Source organism: Onychomys torridus, chromosome 12 (genome assembly GCF_903995425.1).
Source record: "Onychomys torridus chromosome 12, mOncTor1.1, whole genome shotgun sequence".
Classification (NCBI taxonomy): Eukaryota; Metazoa; Chordata; class Mammalia; order Rodentia; family Cricetidae; genus Onychomys; species Onychomys torridus.
This window is the reverse complement of record NC_050454.1, coordinates 15,100,464-15,127,023: the sequence shown is the minus strand read 5'-3', so window position 1 is coordinate 15,127,023 and position 26,560 is coordinate 15,100,464. Positions and strand designations below refer to the sequence as shown.

General features: G+C 43.7%; 1 protein-coding gene across 1 annotated transcript; it reads right to left on the bottom strand.

Annotated features, from left to right (window-relative positions):
- Positions 1-263: 263 nt before the first annotated feature.
- On the bottom strand, positions 264-26,560 carry Ropn1 (rhophilin associated tail protein 1). The gene is made up of 6 exons (XM_036203139.1): positions 26,501-26,560; positions 14,613-14,740; positions 10,934-11,051; positions 9,478-9,639; positions 2,392-2,567; positions 264-448 (listed from the first exon to the last, which is right to left on the bottom strand). The coding sequence occupies exons 2-6, from the start codon at positions 14,726-14,728 to the stop codon at positions 382-384; spliced, it is 639 nt and encodes a 212-aa protein (XP_036059032.1). The 5' UTR covers positions 14,729-14,740; positions 26,501-26,560; the 3' UTR covers positions 264-381.

The following is a 26,560-nucleotide window of genomic DNA, read 5'->3' as shown; positions in this document are numbered from 1 at the left end:
GACAAGTAACTAAATGAATGGATGCCTGATGAGCATAGAACCAGGGAATGGAGCAGTGGATGAGCAAAGGTTGATGACCGTGACCCTCACCTACATGACAACCAGCAATCACAAAGAGTCATAATCACATCAGCTGGCCTCCTGCCTTTTAAAATCCAATCTGGCTTTGACTTGAGATGTGTTTTGTAGCTGAGCTTTGTCAGCCACTTTCACACCATATGCAAGTGTCTTGCCCCAAAAACTTTACATCTGAATTCCACACATTCCTGGCTAATTGTTTATTAGTTGTGCCAGCTGTAAAAGAAAATTGACTTAGGATGGTGTTCAGCTAGTCTGAATGACACCTCTGTATCTTCCTTTAAAACTGCCAGAAGTGTGCCCTTATTCCAGCCGAACCCTAGGGTTTTGAGTGAAGTCATTCACCTTGATTAAGCCATCAGGACCAATTCTGTTTGGAAAAAAAAACAGATATCTGGAATTAGTTTTAGCAATCAATTGAAAAAGTATATTATATATTTACATATGTATACATCACCCCAAATTAATTTTACTGATGCTGCCCCCAGGTCTCTTATTCTTTTCTTTTCTTTTTTTTTTTTTTCAAGCGCTCTACCACTGAGCTAAATCCCCAACCCCTATTTTCTTTTTTAATTAAAAAAATGTTATTGTATGTGCACCATGTATGTGTGGAGGTCAGAGGACAACTTTAAAGAGTTGCTTCTATCTACCATTACATGGTCTGGAGGTTTGAATGAGAATGGCATCCCCCAGGCTCATATATTTGAGTGGTCCTCAGTTGGTAGAATTGTTTAGGAAGGTTTAGAAGGCGTGGCCTTGTTTGAGGAAGTGCATCACTGAGGGTGGGCTTTGCAGCTTCAAAAAGCTCATGCTATTCCCAGAGTCTAGATCTTTCTCTGCTTCATGCTTGTGGATCAAACGTAGGCTCTCAGCAACTGCCTGTGGCCATGCTCTCCCGCCATAATGCTCATGGCTCTATCCCTCTGGGATTGTAAGCAAGACCCCAATAAACTCTGTCTTCTGTAAGTTGCCTTGGTCATGGTATCTCTTCACAGCAATAGGAAAGTCATCAAGACACATGGGCTCCAAGATCAAACTCAGGTCCTCAGGTTTGGCCAGCAAGCATCTTTGCTCCAGAGCCATCTTGCTTTCTTTCTTTACTCTCGATTGCTTAATCTTCTGCCTTCCTCCCCTTCCTGTCCCCTCTTCCTCTCCTCTTTCTCTTCAGCTGACTGCTCCGTCTCCCTCTGCCTCCACCTCTTCTTTCTCCTCTGTTCGTCAATTTAAGCTAACCCAGAGGCACCTGGCAGGTTGATGAAGACCCAAGTTCCTGGACCTCATCCCAGAATTCCTCATCCTATAAATTCATGGTGATCTTTGGATTCTGCATTTCTAACATGCTCCAGGTGGGTGCTTCTAACTAACCTCAGAAGCCCTCCATGGGCCACTCTCCTGTTCGGTTGCCTCCTTTTCTCAAATCAGTATTTCATGTTCCTCAGAACAGAAAAGTGTGCAGATGTTCCTTGACTTATAATGGGGAGCAAGTCTTTGACTCCCTGTTGTAAGTGGAAAATATCACGTTGCAGGGCTGGGGAGATGGTTCAGGCGTGAAGAGTGCACACTGCTCTTGCAGAGGACCTGAGTTCACTTTCTAGCACCCATGTTAGTTGGCTCATAACCATCTGTAGCTCCAGCTTCATGATAGCTGACATCTTTGGTCTCCAAGGGCATGTGTGCTCACACACTCACAATACCACAACCTCCCTATCATTAAAAAATAGCAGGTCTTTAGATGTAAAGAAGCTTTTCTTTTTCAAGAAAATATCATGTCAAGAATGTGCTTAATACACCCAACCTATCTGGGCCATCCTAGCTCAGGCACACAGTAAACTATAAAGTATTGCTTCCCCTAGCAATATAAAAAGGCAGGTTGGGCCAGGTAGTGGTGGCACATGCCTTTAATCCCAGCACTCAGAAGGCAGAGCCAGGCAGATCTCTGTAAGTTCAAGGCCAGCCTGGTCTACAGAGTGAGACCCAGGACAGGCACCAAAGCTACACAGAGAAACTCTGTCTGGAAAAACAAAAACAAACAACAACAACAACAACAAAGGCAGGTTGGGAGCTGTGACATGGTGCATCTCTCAGTATCAGGGGAGATTACTATACAGCGATACTTTGTTAGCCCAGGAAATTATATCAAAGTTCAAAAAAAATTGAAATTTAGTTTCTACTGAATACAATTTTTTTTATGTCATAATAAAATTAAAAATTGTAGATGAAGCTTCTATATGATGGGGACTATGAGTAGCCTTACCCCTAGACCCATGCCACACGCCGGTACACTTTTGTCCCCCTTGCTGATGGTTTACTCACACTTCTTGTTCAATATAGTTGAGCATCCTGCTGACATGGGATGAAGAGATCTCCCCATCCACTTCAGCGATGTATGTGTAGAGAAACTGGAAGGTGCTGAAAGGAATCCGGGGTGGTCCTCCATCATGGTCACAGGATAAGACTTCACACACTATCTTCAGAGTTTTGGCAATGGTCTAGAAAACCATAAGACAGAAGGAGGAGAAAAATCACTCTTCCAGGCTGGATCCCCAAGGTCAGTTTAGACTCAAGAAAGAAAACGAAATAATTGCTCATGTAAGATGGAGTGAGGCTGAATCTAAGACTCAGAAAGCTTGACATGTGTCAACCAATTCATTCTAAGCATACTGACTACCTTTCTTTCTTGGAGGAAATTCAATGTATAAACTGATAAATTAAGATATTTGTTAAGTTTAATTAGAATAACCTCTTCAAAGGAGAACTGACTTTTCATCCTATAAAATTAGCACTATCTAGGGCCAGTAAGATAGCTCAGTGAGAGAAGGTGCTGGGCATCATCAGCCTGGTGACCTGAGTGTGATTCTCAGGACTCACATGCTGAAAGTGTTCTAGAATTAGCATGCCTTCCCAGTGGGAAATCACACCGAGTACATAAAGATTAATAAAGGAGAAACCTTTCATCCTAGCACAGGAGAAGTTCTGGCTAATGACAGAAGGAAGCCAGGCTTGAATAGAAACCCCCTTCATTTTAAGCGGTTTCACGGTCCCAAGTTACATTTTGAGTAATTAAATCTGTTCCAAGGTTTGGTTGTTTGGACAAATGGGGAGATTTACAGTGTGAAATATTATTAGAGTTATCTCAAGCCAGCCCAGGCTGCTCTTCCCAGGCAGCTGTTGACCAAGAGCATCCTGCCTGCCTGCATGGCGATTCATGCTTTTCCTGATAAGAGAACCAGAGTGCTCCTTTGGCTAAATTCTGTTTTGTGTAACTTAGCGTTTCCTAAGCAAGTTTAGTAGAGCCTTTTTAACATCAATGTATTATTCCCAGTTTTTCCTAGAAGAGAACCAACTCCTGCAGGCTGGTCTCTGACCCTGTGCACATGTACACATCCACACATAGTAAGTAAATAAAAAAAAAAAGAAAATTAGAAATATTTCTTATTGCCTTCCAACATTATCTTCTAAAGCTTAGAGATATTTATCTATCTATCAATCTACCTATCTGTCTGTCTATCTATCTACCTACCTATATAAATACATATAAAATACTAGATACACACATACACACACACACACAAACGATACCTGGGGCAAAGCCATAATAGGGGAGAAAAGTAAAGAGGAGTGTACTGTTTCTAGGGAGATTAGAGTCCTACAAGATAAAAACCCATTCTTCATTGAGATCCACTTAAGTAACATCATCTAATTAATAATAATATATATTTACATATATCTCACTGTCCTGGTTAGTTCTTATTGTCAACTTGGCACAACCTAGAAGTACCTGGAAGAGGGAGCCTCAATAGAAAAATTGCTTTGATCAGATTGGCTTGTGGTCCTGTCTGTCTTTATGACTAATTGATGTAGGAGGGCACAGCCCACTGTGGGTGGCACCATCCTTAGGTAGGAGGTCCTGGACTGTATAAGAAAAGCTATTGACATAAGCTAGTGAGTAGTAATCCAGTAAGCAGCATTCTTCCATGGTTCCTGCCTTTACTTTCCTCAATGTGGACGTGGAAGCCTAAGGTGAAATAAGCCTTTTCCTTCTCAAATTGTCTTTGGTCAGATATTATCACAGTATCAGAAAAGTGACCTGTTTTTGCTTACACACACACACACACACACACACACACACACACACACACACACACACATTTTGCTGGCTTGCTAAAGCTGCCGATGTAAAGATACACCCTCCAGGCCTCAGTCAAGAATTAGTCCTGAGTGGTGAGCTAAGTGCACTGGGGTGAGCGAGCAGCTGCTGTATGTCCTTATGTGACTGGCCAAAGAAGTCCTCTGCACTGGCAACTTTCATGGCTGTCAAGCTCCCATCTGCTTCTGGAATGCAATGATTGTCTAGATGGTGCCTCTTTTACTATGAGGCTTAAGAGGAAGTGAATAAATTTGACTCATCTTCCTAGGGACAGTTTTACTGAATGGCACTGATTTTAAAGGTCTTTTGCCCTAAGTAACTACTATTCATTTTAAGTTAATATTTACATTTTATTTCCATTTAATTAACATTTTATAAAATAGGATCTTCAACATATAATAGTTTAAAAATTATAAGGCCTAGATGTCAAAAAACTATTGAGGTTGGTAGTTTTGTAATAGATCGGTCTGCTGGAGCCCCAGGAAAACACTCATCTAGGAAGCCTCATTCTGGGCATTTGCATTAACCTGGGGTTGGGTCAGATGACAAGATGTGTGTGTGTGTGTGTGTGTGTGTGTGTGTGTGTGTGTGTGTGTGAGGCTGTCGTGGGTGGGGAAGGCCTAAGTGTGAGATGAGGTCAAGAGGAGAGTGATTGGAGCATATTTGCAAGCATGAGTGTGTGTCCTGAGCTGCATAATTCTGCCCACAGTATTTCCTACTTCTCTAAAATAACTCTGTACCCCTACTTCATCATGCTGTCCTCTTTTTGGGGTGCTACTATAGGCAGAACGGTCTTCCCCTCAACTTCTTATGTTGAAGTCCTAAGTCCCAGAATCTGAGAATTTAAAGGGTTAATGAGAACTGAATGAAATGATGCACACCTGTATTTGCATCACTCAGGAAGCGGAGGCAGGAGGATGGACAGTTCAAGACCATCCAGAGCTATATAAAGACCTCCTGTCAAAAAGCATAAAACCAAACCAAAATGCCACCCACCATAAGTGTTAAAAAGTGAATTAATTAAATTGCAATGAGATAATTAGGCTAGGCGGTGGTGGCGCACACCTTTAGCCCCAGCACTCGGGAGGCAGAGCCAGGTGGATCTCTGTGAGTTCGAGGCCAGCCTGGTCTACAGAGAGAGATCCAGGAAAGGCGCAAAGCTACAGAGAGAGAGAGAGAGAGAGAGAGAGAGAGAGAGAGAGGAGTAGGATGGACCTTAGTTCAGTGTGACTGGTGTGTTGGGTCTGACAAGAGTGAGATGAGAGACGTATGGACTCAGAGTGACACAGGACGAAGAAGTTCCTCATATACCAGCAAAGGAGGCTTCAGAGGAAACAACCTGCTCACACCATGACCTTGAAGTGTCTGACCTCCAGCATGGAAGACAGTACTTTTGTTGTGTAAACCACCCAGCCTGTGGTAAGTTGTCATTACAGCCCTTGCAAGCAACCAAATGCTCCCCACCTCAACTGTTTATTATTTACACAGGCCTTTAATTCAAATGTCCTCATCCTTACAAAGTATTTTATTTTTAGTTATGTATTTGTGTGCGAGCATGTACACATGAGTACAAGTGCCTCAAAGTCTAGACTAGGGTGTTGGTTCACTTGGAGTTGGAGTTACAGGTGGATATGAGAGGCCTCAAGTGGCTGCTGGGAACTGAACTCAGGTCCTCGGGACAAGTACAGAGTGCTCTTAACCACTGAGCCATCTCTCCAGCTCTCTTCCTAAGACTATAAAATATTTTAAGTAAGTAAAACAATATCATGGCTAAATAATTTCTTTTTGAAAATTTAATTTTTAAAAAGATTTATTTATTATGTATTTGTTTGTATGTATATCTGCACACCAGAAGAGGGCACCAGATCTCATTACAGATGGTTGTGAGCCACCATGTGGTTGTTGGGAATTGAACTCAGGACCTCTAGAAGAGCAGCCAGTGCTCTTAACCTCTGAGCCGTCTCTCCAGGCCCTGAAAATTTAATTTTAATGTAAACAGATCTTCTCGTTCTCATCAGATGTGTGTGTGTGTGTGTGTGTGTGTGTGTGTGTGTGTGTGTGTGGTGATACTTCATACTGGCAGCCTCCAGCATCATATAAGACTTTGTTTGAAAGTCAGACGTGAACACACCTAGTCCATACGTGACCTCTTCCTTTTTATGTGCAGCCATGGTGGAACATCAGGGGGCAATATGGCAGCCTGGAGGGAGGAATGCTGGACAGGAAGAGACACAGGTCTGCTAGCCGTAGCATGTGGAACCATGCATGTCAGGTGCTCAAGGCTGGAGTCACTCTCCCTGTTTTCTACTGGAATAATAGTTCCAGCCATTTGACTCTCAAAACGGGAGCAAAACCTGCTCTCCCAGGTGGGAAAGATGGTAGCTTGCTTGCAAAGGAAGGAAAAATTCCTAGTAGACTGGTCTCCAAGGACATATGCCTAGATGGAACGCAAGCCCTCCACTAAAGGGTGACACCTTACTCTCTCAGTTGGCTCAGGCTTCTATAATAAAGTACTTTGGACTCAGAGATTTAATACAAATCAGAAATCTGTTGCTCATAGTTCTGAAGGCAAAGCAGTTCATGGTCAAGGGCTGACGGTGACCTATTCTTTGTAGGTGGTGATTTCTTGCTGTAGTCTTTACATGGTGGAAGGGGCAAACAGCCTCCTCCAATCCCCATTTATAAGACTCTAGGGTCCCTGTTCCTGAGGACAGCACTCTAGTGCCTAAGGCTCCACTCATAATGCCATCTCCTTGGGACTTAAGATCTCAACATATGAGTTCAGATAACTGCCTGGTTACAGCATTGACCAGGCCCACAATTGAGCTCCAACATAATACAAGTGGATGTATGTAGTGGACATCGGCTATAACCATGACCTTAGGCTATCTGATCTGATAGGCGGTGCATCTTATCTGCCTACTTGACCCCTTAACAGGGAGGAGAAAGACTGTTGAGATCTCTTGGGTGGTGAAGACAGGATCACGTAGCATGAAGCAATGTGTAATCAGTTCCCAGTTTTCCAAGGACTCTGCAACTGGATTTACCTTATCCTGTATCAGTGAGTCTGTTTTCCCCCTAGAACTCCTTAATTTACACACACACACACACACACACATATCCATTGAGGATCTCATTACAGATGTAGGTATTGTTCTTGGATCCACAGGCACCTTTGGTATACAGACTATACTTCCAGGCTGACTTTACCTCTGCGTGTTCTTTGATGGGAACGATGAAGGGCATGTGGCTGTTTTGGTTGGGGCAGATAAGTGGGACAGAATGACAGCTTGTTAGAGGTGAAAGTACCTTAGAGAACACTTGATCCAACTTCCTTGTTTTGGGAGAGATGGAGAAAGATACAGCTCACCTCCTGGCTGCCTCCCAGTTTGGGAGGCAGGCACATCAGAGAAAGCTTGCCAGGTACGTGGTGTGCAAAACAGAAAGGGGATTGGAATGTGACTTTCCAAAGTCTCCCCCAGGCTACTGTGAGATACGGGGACACGATGATGATGACTCAGACATCTCACACAGTGGCAAGAGGCTTAGACCAAAGTCAGGGAGCAGATGAGGACAATGTACAGCAAACACGGGGTGTGGGGTGGGGGGGGTGAGCAGCATCACAGAGACCTGAGATGATGGGCCAGGGGGGCCCATTAGGATGCTTTGATCAAACCAAGAGATGCAAAAGCCAGAGTGACCAGACAGCTGCGTTGTAAGTGAAGACCAGAGCGCCTGAAGAGGCCACACCCCTTAACTCCAGATCAAGTCCTTTCCTAAAACGCTCTGTTGTTGCCTTGGAGAAGAGCCAGGAGAAAGGCGAGGGTTACCTGTGGGTGGTTTCATTTGCTCCAACGATCTAAGCGCTGAGATGGGATCAAATCTGCTTAGTTCCCTACTCTATCCTTTGAGGGTGAGGTAGACGGAGGTCAGAATTAACAGAGAAAGAGAGTCCCAGAGCATCCTGCTAACGTGCAGCCTTATGAGACTGATAAAATGTGTTCATTTGAAAACGGTTTTCTTTTATGATTTCTTCCACTCCTTGAGGCTTCCCCTGACAAATGTGAGCTTAGTCCAGCCTGACAGCTCATTTGCCCTGTTATGTTTGCCCTCCCCTCCTTGGAGAACAGCCATTTATTCATTATATAATGTTTCTATGGAAGACAATGAGAAAAAAAAAAAACCAACCACAAATAGTCCGCTCTTTCCTTCTCTCTGGAGAAATGATTATGATGACGGGTGCAGGGGAAACCCACGGGAAAAGCTGGATTACAATATTTCTGCTAAATTTACACAGGAGCAAAAATGCCAAGTGCGTGTTCGGAGCACAGTTGAAAAGAAAGACCAAGATCGTGCTTGGCTGTGCTGAGATTCAAGTTACTTTCTCCTCCTTGGCCTATGAGGAGGCAACGCTTTCCTTATTGACTTCCACATGTATCTCCGGGCTTTAGAAATCAGTAATGACTCACTTTCCAAAAACCATTTCTGATTCATTTTCGTTCATTATCAGTGACTAACAAGAGTGAATCCACCTAGATGATACCTCATTTTTAAATGCACATAAAAGCTGGTTTCAGCATTTCTTCTTTCAAAACAGGAAAATGGCTTTTCCAATTTTCAAACTAATTTGGGAAAAGGCCTGAACTTCCTCTCTGTGATTACGATTCTAGAAATCAAATCCTTCTCTTTTTTCCCGTTCCTTTAAAAAAATGTTTAAAATACTCTTGCTTTCTCGTTTTCTGATTCTTATGTCCGCTGTGTTTACCAACAGCTTTCTATAAGGCTGAACACCCCTTTAAGGGCTCTACCAGAATGGCTTCTAGGTATCTAGACCCCACAAGTAAACAAGACTTATCATATGGCTTAGAAGTCATGAATGAAGTGGGCAGAACAGGCTGAAAATTAATCTGAGGGCAATGGTTGAAAGTCATATGTAACCCAAAGCCAGACTTGGCCAGCTCTCTGCAGAGCCTGGTGCTAGCTGCCCCCTCCTTCCCCAGCTTCTTGCTTCTGATCATTGAGCCTGGAAATGACCTAATTCAGAGAGCAGAAGAAGGTGCTCTGGAGAGCTGGGAGGGGCAGATGGATTGTTCTTCCAGGCCCAGAGACAAGTTATGAGACATTTCAAAGTTTATTTTTTTGTGTACTGAGAACTGAACCTAGCGCCTCACCGCTACAAGACCAATATGCTCCTACTGAGTCATTCTGAGCCTCTGCCCGACGAGACACACATACACACAAAGCTAACTTACGACTCCAAGGGAGCTACAAGCAAGGGCTAGAAACTTCAGCCATTCGATCTCCTCCGTGAAGCGGCCCACATTCATCACACTGTTGAACAGGTCTGTTGGGAGATTCAGCACCTTCCACATCTGGGCCAGTTCGTCGGCGTGGATGATCAGTCTGCCACCAACCTGCAGGACAGAGGACACAAAAAATCACATATGAGGCTGGCAAGCACGATGTTCAGAGTCCTCCCAGAATCTGGAGGGGAATGGGGAGCTGGAGAGGCCAGAGGATCCCATTTGATAGTCGTCTTTTCGAAGCTGTGATATAGCATTAATATTTTTAAACTCCAGATGTTGGCAGAGATCCATTTATAGTACATTCTGGTTTTTTTTTTAAATGAAGCCTTTAGGGTCCCTAGGTTGTCCCTGTAATGCAGATGGGACACCAGAGGCTTGCCTGAGACCTCTAATGAGGGGAAATCAAGAATGACATTGTCACCAGGCAATGGTGGCACACGCCTGTAATCCCAGCACTCGGGAGGCAGAAGCAGGTGGATCTCGGAGTTCGAGGCCAGCCCTGGTCTACAGAGTGAGATCCAGGACAGCCAGAGCTTCACAGAGAAACCCTGTCTCAAAAAATCAAAACCAGAAAAAAGGAGTGGCACATTGTCTCTCCCAGACTACACAGAGTTCTCTCACTAAACCTCGTTTGTTCCTCCTTTCTCTGTGGCTGACCTATAGGGTTTAGAATGGATGTGTAACATTGTTTGGTCCTAGGAACTTGAGGGCTGCCATGCTCACTCCAGAGAAAACTTGGCAGTTAAAAGGTGGAGGGACAAGGAGGGATGGCTAATGACACGGTGAGGGGGCAGATGCCCCATTAAGTGTCCCAACACTTTGCTGGGGCCCCTGAGCCCGGTGAAATGCTGAGCCTCTGGAACCCAAGCTCCAGTGAGTCCCCAGTTACTCAAGTCTCCCCTCTCCTGTCCCCTAATGTGGGGCATCATGCTGCTCAACTGTATCCTGGGAACTGGCCAAGCTACTGTTTTTCTCAAGCCAGTCCCCCCACTTTTCCATTCACAGGCTAACTCCTAAGAGAATGTGTGAGGTTTGCCCTTCAGGCTGGGCTGTGTCTGCGTCTGGGTTAGTGGTGAAAGTACATAGCATTCACTTCCTCTCCAGACTGTGGGGGACCTCTCCTGGTCTGGATCCATCAGGGAAATGCTGAGGAGCCTGGGCAGTTACACACTCTAAGAAGGCAACATTCATTCCACTGAGTCCCTGAATATCCTTCCAGATCTGGGGGAATCTGTGGTAACCCCAGGAGATGGCTTCTTCCAAACTGATTGCTGTTTCTTGGAAGGAAGACCCACTTTCATGCCAGGATTTAGTAAACTTTGGGGTAGTGCTAATGGCCAGCTGCCTGGCGGAAGTACAGGTGGCCCATTTGGTCTCCACATCGTTCCTGAATGCTCCATACCCGAGAATGCAGGACCTTCAGCAGCTCAGGGGTCAGCTCAGCCCAGTTGGACAAAGTGACTTGCTCAGACCTCTCTCTAGCAGGAGGAATCTCTCCACGGGACATGGCCCCGAAATATCTGCAAGAAAAGAGATAGGGAATAGAGGAAGGCCCCAGGCTCCAGTGACCTCTGGATACTTTATTTACTTTATTTTCTTCTCTTGAAGGAAGTGAGTGGATAAAACAACAACAAAACAACAACAACAACAAAAAACCAAAACAGTATTTTACCATGTTTAGTTCGTTTGCATACGGGAAAAGTCTGAGTGCATTATTTCCACTTTAAGGAGGGAAGACAGTTTAGGGAATAGAAAGGCTTTCTTTTCTCTAAGAATAATGAGGAACAGCCAACAAACCTTTGGCATGCAGTTACCTGAGGCATATCCAATCTTGTCTGCCCCATCCCCCCCCCTCCTCCTCCTCCTCCTTCTTCTTCTTTCTGTTTTTTGTTGTTTGTTTTTCGAGACAGGGTTTCTCTGTAGCTTTGGAGCCTGTCCTGGAGCTCACTACTCTGTAGGCCAGGCTGGCCTCGAACTCACAGAGATCCACCTGCCTCTGCCTCCCAAGTGCTGGGATTACAGGCGTGCGCCACCACCACCCGGCCATGCCCCATCCCTTCTTAGTGTTTTATTCACAAAGACAAACAGAGGGATCCTAGGACATTTACAGGCTATCTATCTGTGTGTGTTTGGTACGTGAGGAGAAGATGCTTATATGAAAATAAAGGCAGATAGAATGTTCCAGGGGTGAGTGTTTCTGGCCTGAGGTAGTGAGGCCTGCCTGCATGGGACTTCAGTGAGGGGGAGAAGGGCTGGCAAGGCACATCAAGGAAGGGAAGAAACAACTTGATAAGGGGTAGATGAAGTAGGACCCCCAAAAACTTTCAGTTAAATAGGCCTGCTGTGTGCCACCGCTTTGTGCGATGGACTTTGTTTAGAGGTGATGGGAAAGCTAGGTCAAGTCCTGTTTCAAGGTTGGCATCATGTGGAAATAAGCTGCCTGCCACAGGGAGTGGATATGAGCAACATGGTGCCAGGGTCTGTCTCCTGTAATGGGTAGCTGTTCCAGCTTTGACCTGGAAGTACTACCCCCATTGAGTCTTTGGAAACTGTCACACCTAAGAGGCGGGGCCGAGATAGGAGCCCTTAAGACCTGAGATCTGGATGTGCCAGCTCTCTTGGTTCCTGGACCCCGGACGCTGGAGGTAGGCTGAGCAGAGTTCTCCAGAGAACACTGCCGGACTGCGCCATACCTTTCTCAGACCCTGTTACCTATCCCTTCACTTGTAAGTTACCCCACAAAATAAACCTCCCTTTTAACTGCGTGGAGTGGCCTTAATATTCAACCAACAGCCAGGGTCTGTTCCCATCCAAAGTCTTACGATCCCTGAATCACAGACTTCTGCCTCTCTCTATTCCTCCACCACTTTCCCCTTAACCACGTAGTATAAAATACAGAGAGTGTTTTAGAAAAGGCCATTTTAGGGTCAATATACACGGTGGAGCTAACTGTTGCCCACCTCTGAGACACAAAGCAAGCAGAGCTAGAGAGACATGGACCATAACAGTAACTTCTAGTCCCTGGCTGGCGGTCCTCTGCAGAATGGGCTGTAGAAAAAAGCTTGGACACTTTTAAGCCTACACATGAGCACTCCCTGGAGGCAGACCAGCAAATGGGATGCCCAGAGTGGGGCTGTGGTCTCTGTAATGGCAGGGATAGTGGGTCTACAACATCCCATTATACAGACGTGCCTGGGTGGAGTTACACTTGGCACTCTACAAATGGCATTGGAGTTGTTAGTGTCATTGGTTAGAGACCACGAAAATGAAGCCACATCCCTGGACTCAGTCCTCTTAAATCTTTGAGTTCCAGTTGCGAGTGAATGATTCCATGGTTATGGTTGTACAGATTTAGGCTGTCACACCAGCCTGCTGCAGGACAAATTGGTATATGCCCTGCTGATGTCAGGGGTATTGGCTTCTACCTTGTTGGGGCTTAGGGAAGAAAATCCCGGCATGTGATGAATTAGATACCAATTTTAACTTGGAGATACTTGATAGAGTTCCATCTGCTAGGATGCTACAAGTTTGTAAGCCACAGAAAAATGATCCAGTGAGTGCTTTTGATGTCTAAATGTGATGGAGAATGTTCTTAGGTCATGCTTTTTTTTTTTTTTTCATTGCAGTTGAAGTACAAACTAATCTTGCATGGATGTCTAAAAAATGTATAGCACACCATATAACGTGGAGCAAGCAGACTACGGTGGTAGGAAGTTTTGCCTCCATAAATGTCAGGGACAATATCAAGAGATGTCATTTTTCTTGCGATAATGCAGGAGCACAAGAACAATAAAATGGAGTTTTAAGCAATCATGTGGCATAAAACAAAGTCTGTCTGACTGCCAAAAGAAATTAGTCTTTTGACATTAACGTGTCATCTTAGAGGTAATACATATAATTCAAAATAGAAAACGACACAGGATTCATGACTAGGCAAAGCAACTCCCTTTAGGCCACTTAAAAGCAATCAGGGCTTTACTTTCCTTCTATTCTAAAAAGCTTCCTCCTGGCTCAGCCTCGAGCAGGAGAGCTTGTGCCTTCAGAAAGGGCTTCACAGCTTGTCTCCACCATCTGCTGGATACACCCACTCACACCTCAGGTTCCCTTTCCCCAGCCCCTCCGCTCCACAGTCTGAGGTATCTCCCCACAGAGGCACCGCTAAGGAAGTAATCATCCAGCGAGAAAAAGCTAGAAAAGGACCCAGGAGCATCTTGTTAGCTCCCAGCCCAAGGCTGTCCAGTTTCCAGCAGGCACATGTAAGAAGCAATTTCATAGTTGAGAGGCTGTCTATGCGAAGTGGCCACGGTGAGATCAGCCCCTGTTGTGGAAGTTCACCCACTGAGAGCAGCCTCTAGGGCCTCTTCAGGGAGCCAGTGTGCTAGAGGCTCACCATAGAGCTCGACTGGACCTCCTCACTCAGCTCTGCCTCCTTTTCCAGAAAGCCATGTGACCATGGACATCTTCATGCAGAGGGAAGTTTAAAAAAAAAAAAAAAAAAAAAAAAAGATAATAAGAGCCCCCTCCCCTTCCCCAAGACAGGATGCAAAATGTCTTTATTCTGGCACAGGTTTGAGTTTCCACAGCCACGAAGGAAGGTGTTTCATTAATCAGAGGGAACCAGCTTGGAGAAAGCCCACCTCCTCCTCCTCCTCCCCGCGGGATCGCCCACTGCTCCACTAGGTGTACTGCTGCCATCTAGCGGTGAGAAGGAGAACACGCTGAGGTGTAAACCAAGGGAAGGTGAGTTGAGCTGCAAATCGGATTCCCAAGCCCCTTCCAACCAGGACAGGCATGTGGGATGCAGTGATGAGCTAGGTGGGCTTGTGCTAAGGGTAAGCTAACTGGTCCTCTTTGCCCCAGGACATTTGGCTTACTGTCCTCATGCTGCTACGAGTTTAGGGAAGGACATCCCATCCTCGCTCTGCTTGATGTATTTACGTGTGGATTTTTTTTTTTTTTTTTTTTTTTTAAACTCAGCTTCTCCTTAACAGCCCTCACTGTCTGCCTGCGGGCTTGCCAGCCTCTTCAGCTTCCCACCAACCCTCTTTCCTCGCCCCTGCCCTCTGAGAGGAACAACTTACTCAGCGGCCCACTGGATGAGATCCGGAGGCTGGGTCCGAATGGCAACTTTGGTAAACTGCTTGAGCAGTTCCGGCAGCTCCGGTGGGATGCATACTTGCTTGTCTGTCTGAGGCATCGATCTCTTGACCTAGGCGCACGACAAAACAGAACACGGGGATTTTATTTGAGGATTCAGCCAGCACAAATCGTAAGGTAGCGGTCTGGAACAAGAGTTTCCCCCAGACCCTAGGTAGCACTTGCTTTGGAGGGGCGGCTAGCCCACAAGACAGATGCAGTCTAGAAAGCAGAGTACTAATCTTTACGTTGTGCTGTAAATAGTTAGGCCCTTTACATGGAAAAAAACCAAAAACAAAAACGAATGCTTAAAACATAGAGGTCAGCAGAAAGTAAACAAAAATATTCCCTAATTATGTCGTCCCCAAATCTTGGATGTTTTCTTGTGGAAAAAAAAAAAAATTCGGCGGGGCAGTGGTGGCTCACGCCTGTAACCCCAGCACTCGGGAGGCAGAGGCAGGTGGATCTCTGTGAGTTCGAAGCCAGCCTGGTCTACAGAGCTAGTCCAGGACAGGCTCCAAAGCTACAGAGAAACCCTGTCTCGAAAAAACAAACAAAACAAACAAAAAAAAATTTCTCTCTCTCTATATATAGAATAAAATATATATAGTATGTGTGTGTGTGTGTGTGTGTGTGTGTGTGTGCATAAATAAAAGATGGGGTTACACAAAGCAGCTTATGCAGCACTGAATCATGGACACCTTTCTGTGTCCCTTCAACACTTCACTGGAGGAAAATTGTAGCACAACTGTCTCCACCAGTCTTCTTCTATGATTAGGCTGTAGGTTATTTCCAAGTCAAGGTCATTATTAAACAGTCAATCGATGGACCACTCTCTATACTTGTGTGTTCGTTTATTCTCACAATTTTCAAGTGCAAAGGTCAGTAGAAACTAAATTTCAAGTTTTTTGAACTTTTGATAACATTTCCTGGGTTAGCAGTATCGCTGTACAATAATCTCCCCCTGATGCCGACAGATGCACTGTCACAGCTCCCAACCTGCCTTTGTTGTTGTTGTTTGTTTTTGTTGTTGTTGTTTTCCAGACAGAATTTCTCTGTGTAGCTTTGCTCCAGTCCTGGATCTCACTCTGTAGACCAGGCTGGCCTCGAACTCACAGAGATCTGCCTGGCTCTGCCTCCCGAGTGCTGAGGTTAAAGGCGTGCGCCACCAGCACCTGGCTTCTGTGCCCACTTTCTAAGGAATCACGTTTCCAGAGCCCTTTGTTTCTCCTGTTCCCTTGGAAAGTTACAGACCTCCCTTCGAATGACCTCCCTTTCTTACTTCTGTTCAAACCCTACACAACCCCAAGGTTCATCTTTCCTAGAAAACCTGGGTAGCAGCAAATGTTGTTGGCAGTACACATTTTGTATCAAATCCTGTTCTTCCTCTCTTCCTCACTGAAGCAGAGCTCCTGACGGTGACTGTGGAGATGGCTAACAGGTGTAGAGAGAGAGTGATGGTTGAAACAGTTTATCGTGATACAAACTTGACAACCATTTACAAGCGTACAGTAGTTGAAATTATATTTGGATGCTGTTTGGCACAGTCAGTAAACTTCCAGATTTCAGTATTTGTGTGCGTGCGCGTGTTGAAACTTTTATGCATAACACCTGCCACCAGGCATGCATAGAGGACTTTCCCTGTCGTATATGACAATAAAACCATCCCTGTAAATCTGATTTTTGCTTCAACTGTGATATATTTATTATCAGTGTCAATCTTTGCTCATGTGTGTTTCAAAGTATTTTTTAACTTGCTCTTAAATTTTCACATTATTTCTTGGTAACCAAGTATATGCTTCCATAAACCATCATTATCTGTCTCTAATAATTAACATTTGTTCATTTATGACTAAATCACGTCCTTATTCTAGGCTTTTTGTGTTGGGGGAATCGAACGTGGTCTTGCACAGGGTAGGCCAGGGCTCCACCATTGACCTTGGGTTTTGAGACAAGATCTCTCTGAAATGTTCTAGGTTGGCCATGCACTCCAGATTCTTTTCCCAAGAGCCAAGATTACAGAGCCACCATGCCTGGCTAGTTTGGCTTTTGATGTTAAACTCAAATTAGACATTTAATGTAATAAAAAAAATGACTTTTGTTTACAGAAATTACAAATGTTTCTTTCTAAAAACAGAAATGGAAAATAATACAATCAATTCAGTAAAATCTTACTTTAACATTGTAGAAAATTTCAAATTATTTAAATTATATAGTTCTTGAAATAAATGCTTATATTAAAATATTACCATTTTAATTATTACATTCAATATTTTCTAAAATTTCCCCTTACTTAACAGCTCAAATTTTCAAAAGCTTCAACTTGACTTCTTTGAAAATTGATTTTTGCTGCAGTCCCAAACCACAATCTCCTTGAACACTTCATATACACTATTTCCTGCTGTAAAGAATAATTTTGGCTTGGAGTTTTAGTTCAGCAGTAGGGCACTTGCCTAGCAGGTGAGAGGTTCTGGGTTGGTCTTCTGCTCCAGGATAAAAAAAAAAAAGAATATTTTTAAATATTATAAATTTTATTAATTAGCTCAGCATTTTTTTTAAAAGACTTATAAATCATTCAGTAATTGAAATATAATTCACTTAGGATTATACAGAGAGGACTATTTTTAATTTGTACTTTTTTCTCTGTTCAATTTTTGTAAGCCTAAAACTGCTTGGGAAGACCAGCAAAGGAACAAAACTGTGCCAAATAAATTATGCCAGGCTTTAATAGAAACATTCTAATAATAAAATGTCTCTTGTGAATGAATGCATTTATTGGGGTGGGACACATGTGCCACAGTGCACCTGTAGAGGTCAGAGGCCAACTTCCAGAAGCTGATTCTCTTCTTTCTACCATGTGGGTCCCAAGGATTGAACTCAGATCCTCAGGCTTGGCAGCAAGTGCCTTTGCTGACTGAGCCATCTTGCTGGTCCCCAAAAGATTGAGATCTGTTTTTAAAAATTACCTTGTGTGTGTGTGTGATTTTTTTTCCTTTTGTTGTTGTGTTGTTATTTTTTGAGACAGGGTTTCTCTGTGTAGTTTGGTGCCTGTCCTGGATCTCTCTCTGTAGACCAGGCTGGCCTTGAACTCAAAAAGATCTGCCTGGCTCTGCCTCCCAAGTGCTGGAATTAAAGGTGTGTGTCACCACCACCCGGCAATTTTTTACATTTTTAAATTGAGAATTTCATGCATGTGTGTAATGTGCTTTGATCAAATCTACTCCTGTTCTCTCTCCTCTAGTCCCCCCCAACACACACACTACGTTTCCCTCCCAACTGCTTTTGTTAGTGGTTTAAGTCTATCAGCATTTGCTATTTTAGAAATCAAAACTGAGAAATTTAATTATATTTAAAACAGAAATAAATTTCTTAGATATTATTGCAGGCAGACATGTTATGGAGAAGTAGCTGACAGTCCATCTTGCAGGGAATAGGAAGTCAACTGAGACACTGGGAAGTATCCTGACATCAAAGCCCACCCCCACGGTGATACACTTCCTCCAACAAGGCCACACCCACTCCAACAAAGCCACATTTCCTAATAATGCCACTTCATATGAGATTATAAGGGCCAATTACATTCAAAGTACCAAAACTTGCCTTGGTGTTTTAGAATACTGCGTGATAAAAGGGATTTACGAACAGTTGTTGAAATCAATTTCTGATAAAAAGCTGAGCTTTTATATAGTGTTAAAAAAAATAGGGGTTGGGGATTTAGCTCAGTGGTAGAGCACTTGCCTAGCAAGTGCAAGGCCTTGGGTTCGGTCCTCAGCTCCGGAATTAAAAAAAAAAAAAACATTCATTACAAAGCAAACTGTAAAAAATGCTGGTTGTTAAGGAACAATTAGCTGCTAATTTTTATGATGGAACTAAAATATTGATCAGAAGCCGGGAAGAAATGGAGACAAATTGACAGTGTGGACACACTTCTTTTGATTGCCAAGAAATAGTTTCCAGGTGATCACATCGACCAATGGCCCCTGGTACTGTCTGAACAGAGTGGGTACAAGGCAGAACAAATGTGAAAAAGCAAAGTGACCCAGGACAGACTCAGGGCAGCACTTGGCGCAAGGCAGTGCAACTTCTAACTAGTTTACATAGACTGAAGTGGTTTGCCAAGTTGGTAGGGCAATGGGACCTTTTAATGTTTCCGATCACCTGTTAGATTTATAAGAACACCAGTCGGGCGGTGGTGATGCACACCTTTAATCCCAGCTCTCGGGAGGCAGAGGCAGGTGGATCTCTGTGAGTTCAAGGCCAGCCTGGTCTACAGAGTGAGTTCCAGGACAGCCAGGGCTACACAGAGAAACCCTGTCTCAAAAAACAAACAAACAAAACCAAAAAAGAACACCAAAAACAAAGAAATTTTGAGATGGTCATGTGATTCTAAGATTGTGCAAGCCGAGTGAGCCTCTATAGAAAGGCCCCTGTGGTATTAGTTTAGTTACCACATTAAGTGGGATACGTTGACTCTCTACACTTACTCTAGTGCTTAGGCTTGTGTCAAGTCAGGCTTCATACAGCTGGTAGTCACCTTTGACTCAGGTGGTTCTTGAAGCCTTACTCCATGTTCATTTAATGAACACATCCATTGCAATGACCCCCACTTTATATCCCACCTACCAGGTAGCTGATCCACTAAGCGCCTCTGCCTACTATCTGTTCCCCAGCGACACTAACCCAGTTTCTTAGTTCATCCCGAGCCTGCTCCCCACTCTGTGACTGTCATCACTACACAGAAGACCGGGTTACTTCCTACCTTCAATGTGTCGGAGGGAACTTCAACCCCTACCCCTTGGCCACCCTCAGTGTGTCTCCAGGTCTCTGGTTCCCTCCTCCAGGATTCAGACAGTTCTTATCCTGCACAAGGCCCAGGGAACAAGACTGTGACATTGATCCTTTTGCAGTCTCTGGGAAATGCCATCCCTGTCACCTCCATGGCACAGCTTCCATTAAGTCAGTCCCAATCTGCACTCCTTTTTAAAAATTGTTTTTTGATCTCATTGTGCCTCAAATGATCTAATTTTCTTCCCTGCTGGACTTCTCAGGCTCCCCTCCCTCTGCAGAGTGTCTCCTTAGCTGCTTCTGGAAAATCTTTCATCTGAAGACTGCCTTGCCACTAATTTCACAGATATAAGTGAGCAGTCTTTCTCGTTTCTAAATCTAATGGTTCTTCTGGTGACATATTTTCTTCCATGATTCTCTATTGCAAAGCTCCCTCAAGAAACACTTTGTTCCATTGGAAATGGTTATGCCAACTTGTTTGCCCATACTGCGTTTAGTTTCTAAGTGTGCCTTATGTTGCTCATGTGACTTTTTTTTTTTTTTTCAAGACAGGGTTTCTCCATGTAGTTTTGGTGCCTTTCTTGGAACTCACTCTGTAGACCAGGCTGGCCTCGAACTCACAGAGATCCGCCTGCCTCTGCCTCCCGAGTGCTGGGATTAAAGGCGTGCGCCACCACCGCCCGGCGCTCCTGTGACTCTTTCATCACTTTAAAGAAACATTTTCTAAGGGCCCATCCCCCGCCCCCACTCCGTGTTTCTCCTTTAGATTGTTCTTGTAGACATTGCATGTGCACTTGAAAAGTTGAGTCTGTAGTTGCTGAGTGTCATGCTCTGTACATATCTGGAGGGTTGCTTAGGTAGTTCAAATCTTTGACATCATATTTCCTTTTCTGCTTGCCACTCAATGAATAACCAAGGAAGAAGTAAGATCGCCATCTAAACTAGGCAGAGTGGAACACACCTGTGATGCCAACACTTGGGAGAGAAAGGCAGGAAGACTGCAAGTTTGGATTCTGTCACAAAATTACATCTCACGGAAAAAAAAGAATTAAAAAAAGAAAAATGTGGGGAAAGTGTCTTCACAATAACCTTTGTTCTTCTAGTTACGCACATTTTTACTAAATGTTCAAGCTGTTATAGAGCACACCCATATATTACATATATAAATGTAAACACACATATATGTTTAGATTTAAAAATCTTCCTATTAAATGAGCTCATCATATTATAGTTTTTAATATATAGTTATATGTAATATTATATATAGTTTTAATACTTGTCTTAAAGTCAATTTGGCTTATCAGTTTTATTTTGTTAATTTTCTTCATGATGCATGTATTCCAAAAACTTAGCTTTTCAAAGTGTAAACTCTTAAAAAATACTGAAGATTTCTCAATTGAATTATTTCTATACTTTTCAACATATTGCTTTTTTTACATTCATATCATCTATTTTGATTTTGGAATTGATAAAATATTTTAGTGATTTAATTTTTCTCGTTTATTAGATTTTGAGATATACATTATTTATTCCTCCACAGGTTGTCCTAAGGATTACAATATGCATCCTAAATGTATTAAGTCTACCTTTAATTTACTTCTTGGATGGTGAAAGTACTTATGATAATTTAACTCAATATTCCCCCCCCCCTTGTATTATTGTTATCATTTATTTCTACATATAGTTTTTTTTTTTTCAAGACAGGGTTTCTTTGTGTAGCTTTTGAGCCTGTCCTGGATCTCTCTCTGTAGACCAGGCTGGCCTGTATGTAACTCACAGAGATCCGCCTGGCTCTGCCTCCCGAGTGCTGGGATTAAAGGTGTGCGCCACTGCCGCCTGACCTACATACAGTTTTATCACTGTTGAAAGACGACACGATCACTTCTTAGACCATCAGTATTAAGCTATTTTTTCCCATGTAATTACCTGGTGTTCTTCTTTCCTGATGGCCAGTATTACTTTCTGGGATCATTTTCCTTCAACCTAAATGACTCTACTGGAGGATGGAAAGATGCTCAGTGGTTAAGAGTGCATACCGCTCATGGACCCTGGTTCACTTCCTGTGAACACCCACATTGGGCAGTTCACACCTGCCTGTAATTCTGGCTCCAGGGAAGCTGATGCCCTCTTCTGATCTTCAGGAGCACACACACACACACACACAAATGCACACCATTTTGTAAGCCAAAAACATTTTGTAAATTTAAAACACATTCTGCTTTCTTTCTCTTGGAGAAAAGAGTCCCTGTAAGGACACTCAGTTCAGAGCCTGAGTTGGCAAAACAGCTTAAGGCAGGAAAACAGCTTAAGCTTCCAGATATCTTTCTGAGATCTTTCAGATCTTTTAGAACAAATTTTCAATGGGGGCTGACAAGACAGTTAGGTAAAGGGCTTGATACAAGCCTTCAACCCAAGTTTGATCCTCAGAACCCATAGAGAGATGGAAGGAAAAAAACTGACTTCACAAAGCTGTCTTTTGACCTACCTCTACATGCACACCATGTTATGAGAACTGGCACACACACACAAACAGGTAACACACTCATATGCACACATGCAACACACTTGTATGTGCACACACACACTAAAACCAGTTTAAACAGTTTTTTAATGTTTTGTCTTCACTTGAGACTTGAACTAGATTTTACCATATACTAGCTGAGGGAAAGATGACAGTTTGTGACTAACTTAGACTCTGCTGACAATTCTCAAATAATTGTGAATTCTCCACATATCAGTTACCTATGGCAGCATTCTCTTACCCCGTCAAAGCATCCCTAACTGACTCCTCTTACCCCCTCAATTGCTCGGCTGTCACACTTCGTAACCATGTTAGGGTCATCTTTTCCTTTCAGTCCTCATTTTAATTCAGTGTGTTTAACTTTTTCCAATTAGGAGCATAAAAACAAGCGTCATTCCAAATAACCACCAAGAGGCTTACAATAGAATACAGTTCGGTGTCCTCAGGATGGATGGATGAAGGGGTAAATGGTGCTGTGTTGTGCAGAGAAACCCATGTCCACACTGTACCGTGCTATCTCTCCTTGAAGGGGGCGATTAAACGTCAAGGATTTTTCTCCAGGACAGTCCTCAAATGAAATAAATATTATGTTTTCCTGTTCTCACAAATAATTAAGGTATCCCGAATAATCTCATTTGCATCATGCAAAGTTCATTCTTAGCCCCCTAGAGTAGAATGTAACTCATCCATCAGAGTAGGTCTTAATTTTATGCCCAGATTTCTTTTTCGTTGTCTTTTTAAGCACTTTCTGACAGTTGCTATACATGAAGGGATGCTCAGAATAGGGCAGGCATAAGGCAGCCAATCACATGCTCTCCATCACACTAGTCCTCACAGGAACCAATGGGTAGGGAAGCTCTAATATTAAGAATTCTCCACGTTAGGAAACTAAGGCATTTCCTTAGTTCCTCAGATCAATGTTCTTAACCCCCCAAAGCACCACTCAAAAACCTTCAGTGGATCTACATTTCTTTTCTAATCAAAATGATACCCCATGTGACTTTCAAGATCGCCACAAATTAAAGCCTGCTGTGGTGGAACATGCCTGTAATCCCATCATTTGAGAGGCAGAGAGAGGAGGATTGCCCAGGAGTTTGAGGCCAGCCAGGGCTACATAGTGAGGTCCTATAAAAAATTGTTTTTAAATGCTCCACAATTTATCTTATTTATATTAGCTTTGTTTATTTCTCCAATTTTATATTATTGAAGCCTGGATCTTTTACCCTGGGCCAAATTCATGGTCAAGCCAATGCAGTGTTTGGATGTCAGCAGCAATATTGCTAGGGGAAGGCTCACTTGACCTTATCCTTTTTTGGGATATTTTTTTTCTCAAGTTCCCAAATTTGCATCTTTATCATGGCAGTACCACCTGCTAGAAGCCATAAGTTCCACATTATTTAACAGTTGGACAGGTATTTCTTTCCATCTAGCCTACGTTAGTCACACTTATATTTCAGAAAGTTCCTCCATGTTCACGCCATGGCACCCAAATGTCAGGTGTACATAGCTTGTCCATAGACTGCCACGCACTTCCTGAAGTTGTCTAATGCGATTTCCCGATTTGGGGATCTGGTGTGCCTATTTGGTACAAGCCTTGCCTTTTCTAAGTATATGATGGAAGTATTTTTATGTAACTATACAATGGAAGTATTTTTTATTTTTTTATGAGTGAACTATAAAAACACTTCACACCATTCCCCCTTTATGTATTCTCCCTACTTGTGGTATAATTGTAGCAATTTTGATTCAGAGACTTGAAGTATAGGAACAAAAGCTCTCGGGTGAATGCACAATAGTTTATAATACAAGATCAGGACTATGTTCCTCTCCTGTTTCCATTACCATTCTCTATATTTATAACATTGCACTGCTCTTTTCTAACATAACACACACACAGCTACTGTCTCTCATAGCAAGGTGTAGCATAACCCCCCAAGTGGCTGGTGCTCCAGTGAAGGAGCTCTCTTGGCTGCTAGAACAGGACTCTAGACTTGGGCGTAGCTTTAATTATTGAATCCTGGGAAAGCCATCAACCCAATCAAACTTCATGTGTTTTCTTGGAATTAGACTAAACACTGGAATAAAATAAATAGGTAAAATAAATAAATAGGTAAAATAAATAGAAATAAATAGGTTATACACACTGAATTCATGAAGGAATAGAAAGGAAGATCAGTGATTAAAACAGAGTATGATATCCAGCAACTTATGGGAGCAGATGCAGAGTCAGTTAATATTAGTTAATATTTAGTTAATATTAGGCTGAGCTCAGGGAGTCCTGCAGAGGAAGGGAAGGAGGGATCAGAGGAACCAGAGGGGCCAGGGACACCAGGGGACAAGGTTTATAACATCAACTGACCAGGACTCTCTGGGGGCTCACAGAGATCAGGGAGCCTGTACAGGTCTGACCTAGGTCCTCTGCATATATATTCTGGCTGAGTAACTTGGTGTTCTTGTGGGATTCCCAGTAGTGGGAGTGGGGCTGTCTCTGACTCTTTTGCCTGCTCGTGGGACCCTTTTCCTCCTGCTGGGTTGCCTCATCCAGCCTTGGTGTGATGGTGTGCGCCTGGTATTATTGTGATAGCTTTGTATGCTATGTTTGGCTGATGTCCCTTGGAGGCCTGCTCTTTTCTGAAGGGAGGCAGAGGAGGGTGCATCTGGGGGAGAGGAGAGGTGGCAGGGGAGGGACTGAGGGGAGAGGAGGGAGAGGAAACTGCAGTTAGGAGGTAATATACCAAAAAGGAATGAAAAATAAGAATATGGTAAGTGCCAAGGAGCCTGTACTAGATAGAGCAAAGGAGTGGGAGTAGATTAGAAGATAGTTTCCAAAGACTGGTGCTGATATTTGAACTGAGATCTAGGGAGGCTTGGATGTTTATTGCTCTCTTCTCATCTACCAGAACAGCCCCGAGAAGAAGGCAATTATTCAGTAAACATGTTTACTGATGAGAGAGAAGAGAGAATTCATGAGGCCAGGAAGACTTAAACAGCTTGGAGGTTTTAGAAGCCGGTAAGTTTAGTAACTGCAGTCATGGTGCTAGTGTGGATGAAAGGATGAGGTCTAAGGCTGGATCTCTTAACAGCTCAAGGTCTGAATATAAAAGCCCTTCTGAGGCTTTGTACCTCAAAGGCAATAGTCTTGAGATGATTTATGGGCTGGGGTCACACAGTCAGATTTTGCTGATACACCGACCATCAAATCATGGCCTCGCACCTCCAGAGCCATCCTTCACTACCTCAGCAAAAACGGGAGTAGGTCCTTTCAATGTTATCCCTCTACCAGCTGTCATCATGGTAAGCTTTGCCTATACAGAGCACTGGGCGGGGGGGGGGGGGGACATGGGAGGAGGCAGCCATTTTTCTTAAAGGTTCAGGTGTGCTCTTGCTGAACTCCAGAAACAATCTGAGTGTCTCCAGCATCTCCAGCTCTGGACCCACAGGGTCTCTAGCATCCTATTCCTGCTCTGTGCCATCTCTCGAGTGTCTTACTGCTACAGAGCATGTCTGTGGTACCCATAGCTGGCATTTCTGTTGTGCTATGGGTTGGTAAGTAACTGAGTCTGTGTGTTAAAAGATCTGGTCCCCAGGGGATGCTCCTGATAGGAGCCTGAACTTCTGAGAGGTGGGGTCTAATGGTAGACTCTTAGTATACTGCGAGTTTGCCCCCAGCAGATAATGGGATCTTAGATTCTTCCATTTCTCTTTGCTTCCTGGCTCAGGAGATGAGAGGCTTGGTCTGCCACAGTTCTCCATCCTTACTTTATGATGTGTTGCTATTGCCAGAGGACAAAATTAATGGGATCGCTTGATCTTGAATTGGAACCACCAGAACTGTGATCCAGAGTAAGTCTTGTCTCTTTATAAGTTAATTACCTCAGGCATTTTGTTATAGTGATGGAAAGCTAACACATGCTGGCACCTTCTTGGGAAGCTCTGTAGCGGAGTGCTGCCAGTGAGTCACCATCTTATAAGTTGTGTCTCTGACATCCTCGAGAGTCAGTTCTGTCTGGGTGGCATCTCCGAAGTTTCTCTGACCTCCAGGGAACTGTGGCCACAACCCTCTCTGGATTAGTTTTTTTCCTGGAGTGGTCCAGCTCAAGGCTTCTCCTTATATTTGTGACCCCTGCATACTTCAATTCTTCCCTATCTCTTTTTAGCCGTTCCTCCATCACATCAAACCCATTGGTGTTAACATTTTTTTTTATTTTTGTCATGAGCCTTCTTTGTTAAAATTACTTGGTGCTATTTCTCTCTGTTGGACCCTGAAATACACTGGCCAGTAGCTTCATGAATGAGTTAAGGAGAGTAGAGTGGGGCTTTGGGTAGGGAAGCCGGATAGGAGAGCCTGGCAGTTCTTTGGGCATGATAGCTTCAAGTCTTTAGAAAGTAGGGAGGAACAGGAAACAGACATTTGGGAGACTGGATATACAGGATTCAGTGAGAGGTCGGGAAGGAGGGGGAGGAGAGAAGAGTCTGGAGTAAGTCCCAGCGTTCAAGCCAGGATGACAAGGGGGGAGGTGGTGTTACCTTTGTAGAAACGTCCAACACAGCAGGAGAAGTCCAGAGCAAATTCCCTTCGACTGTCAC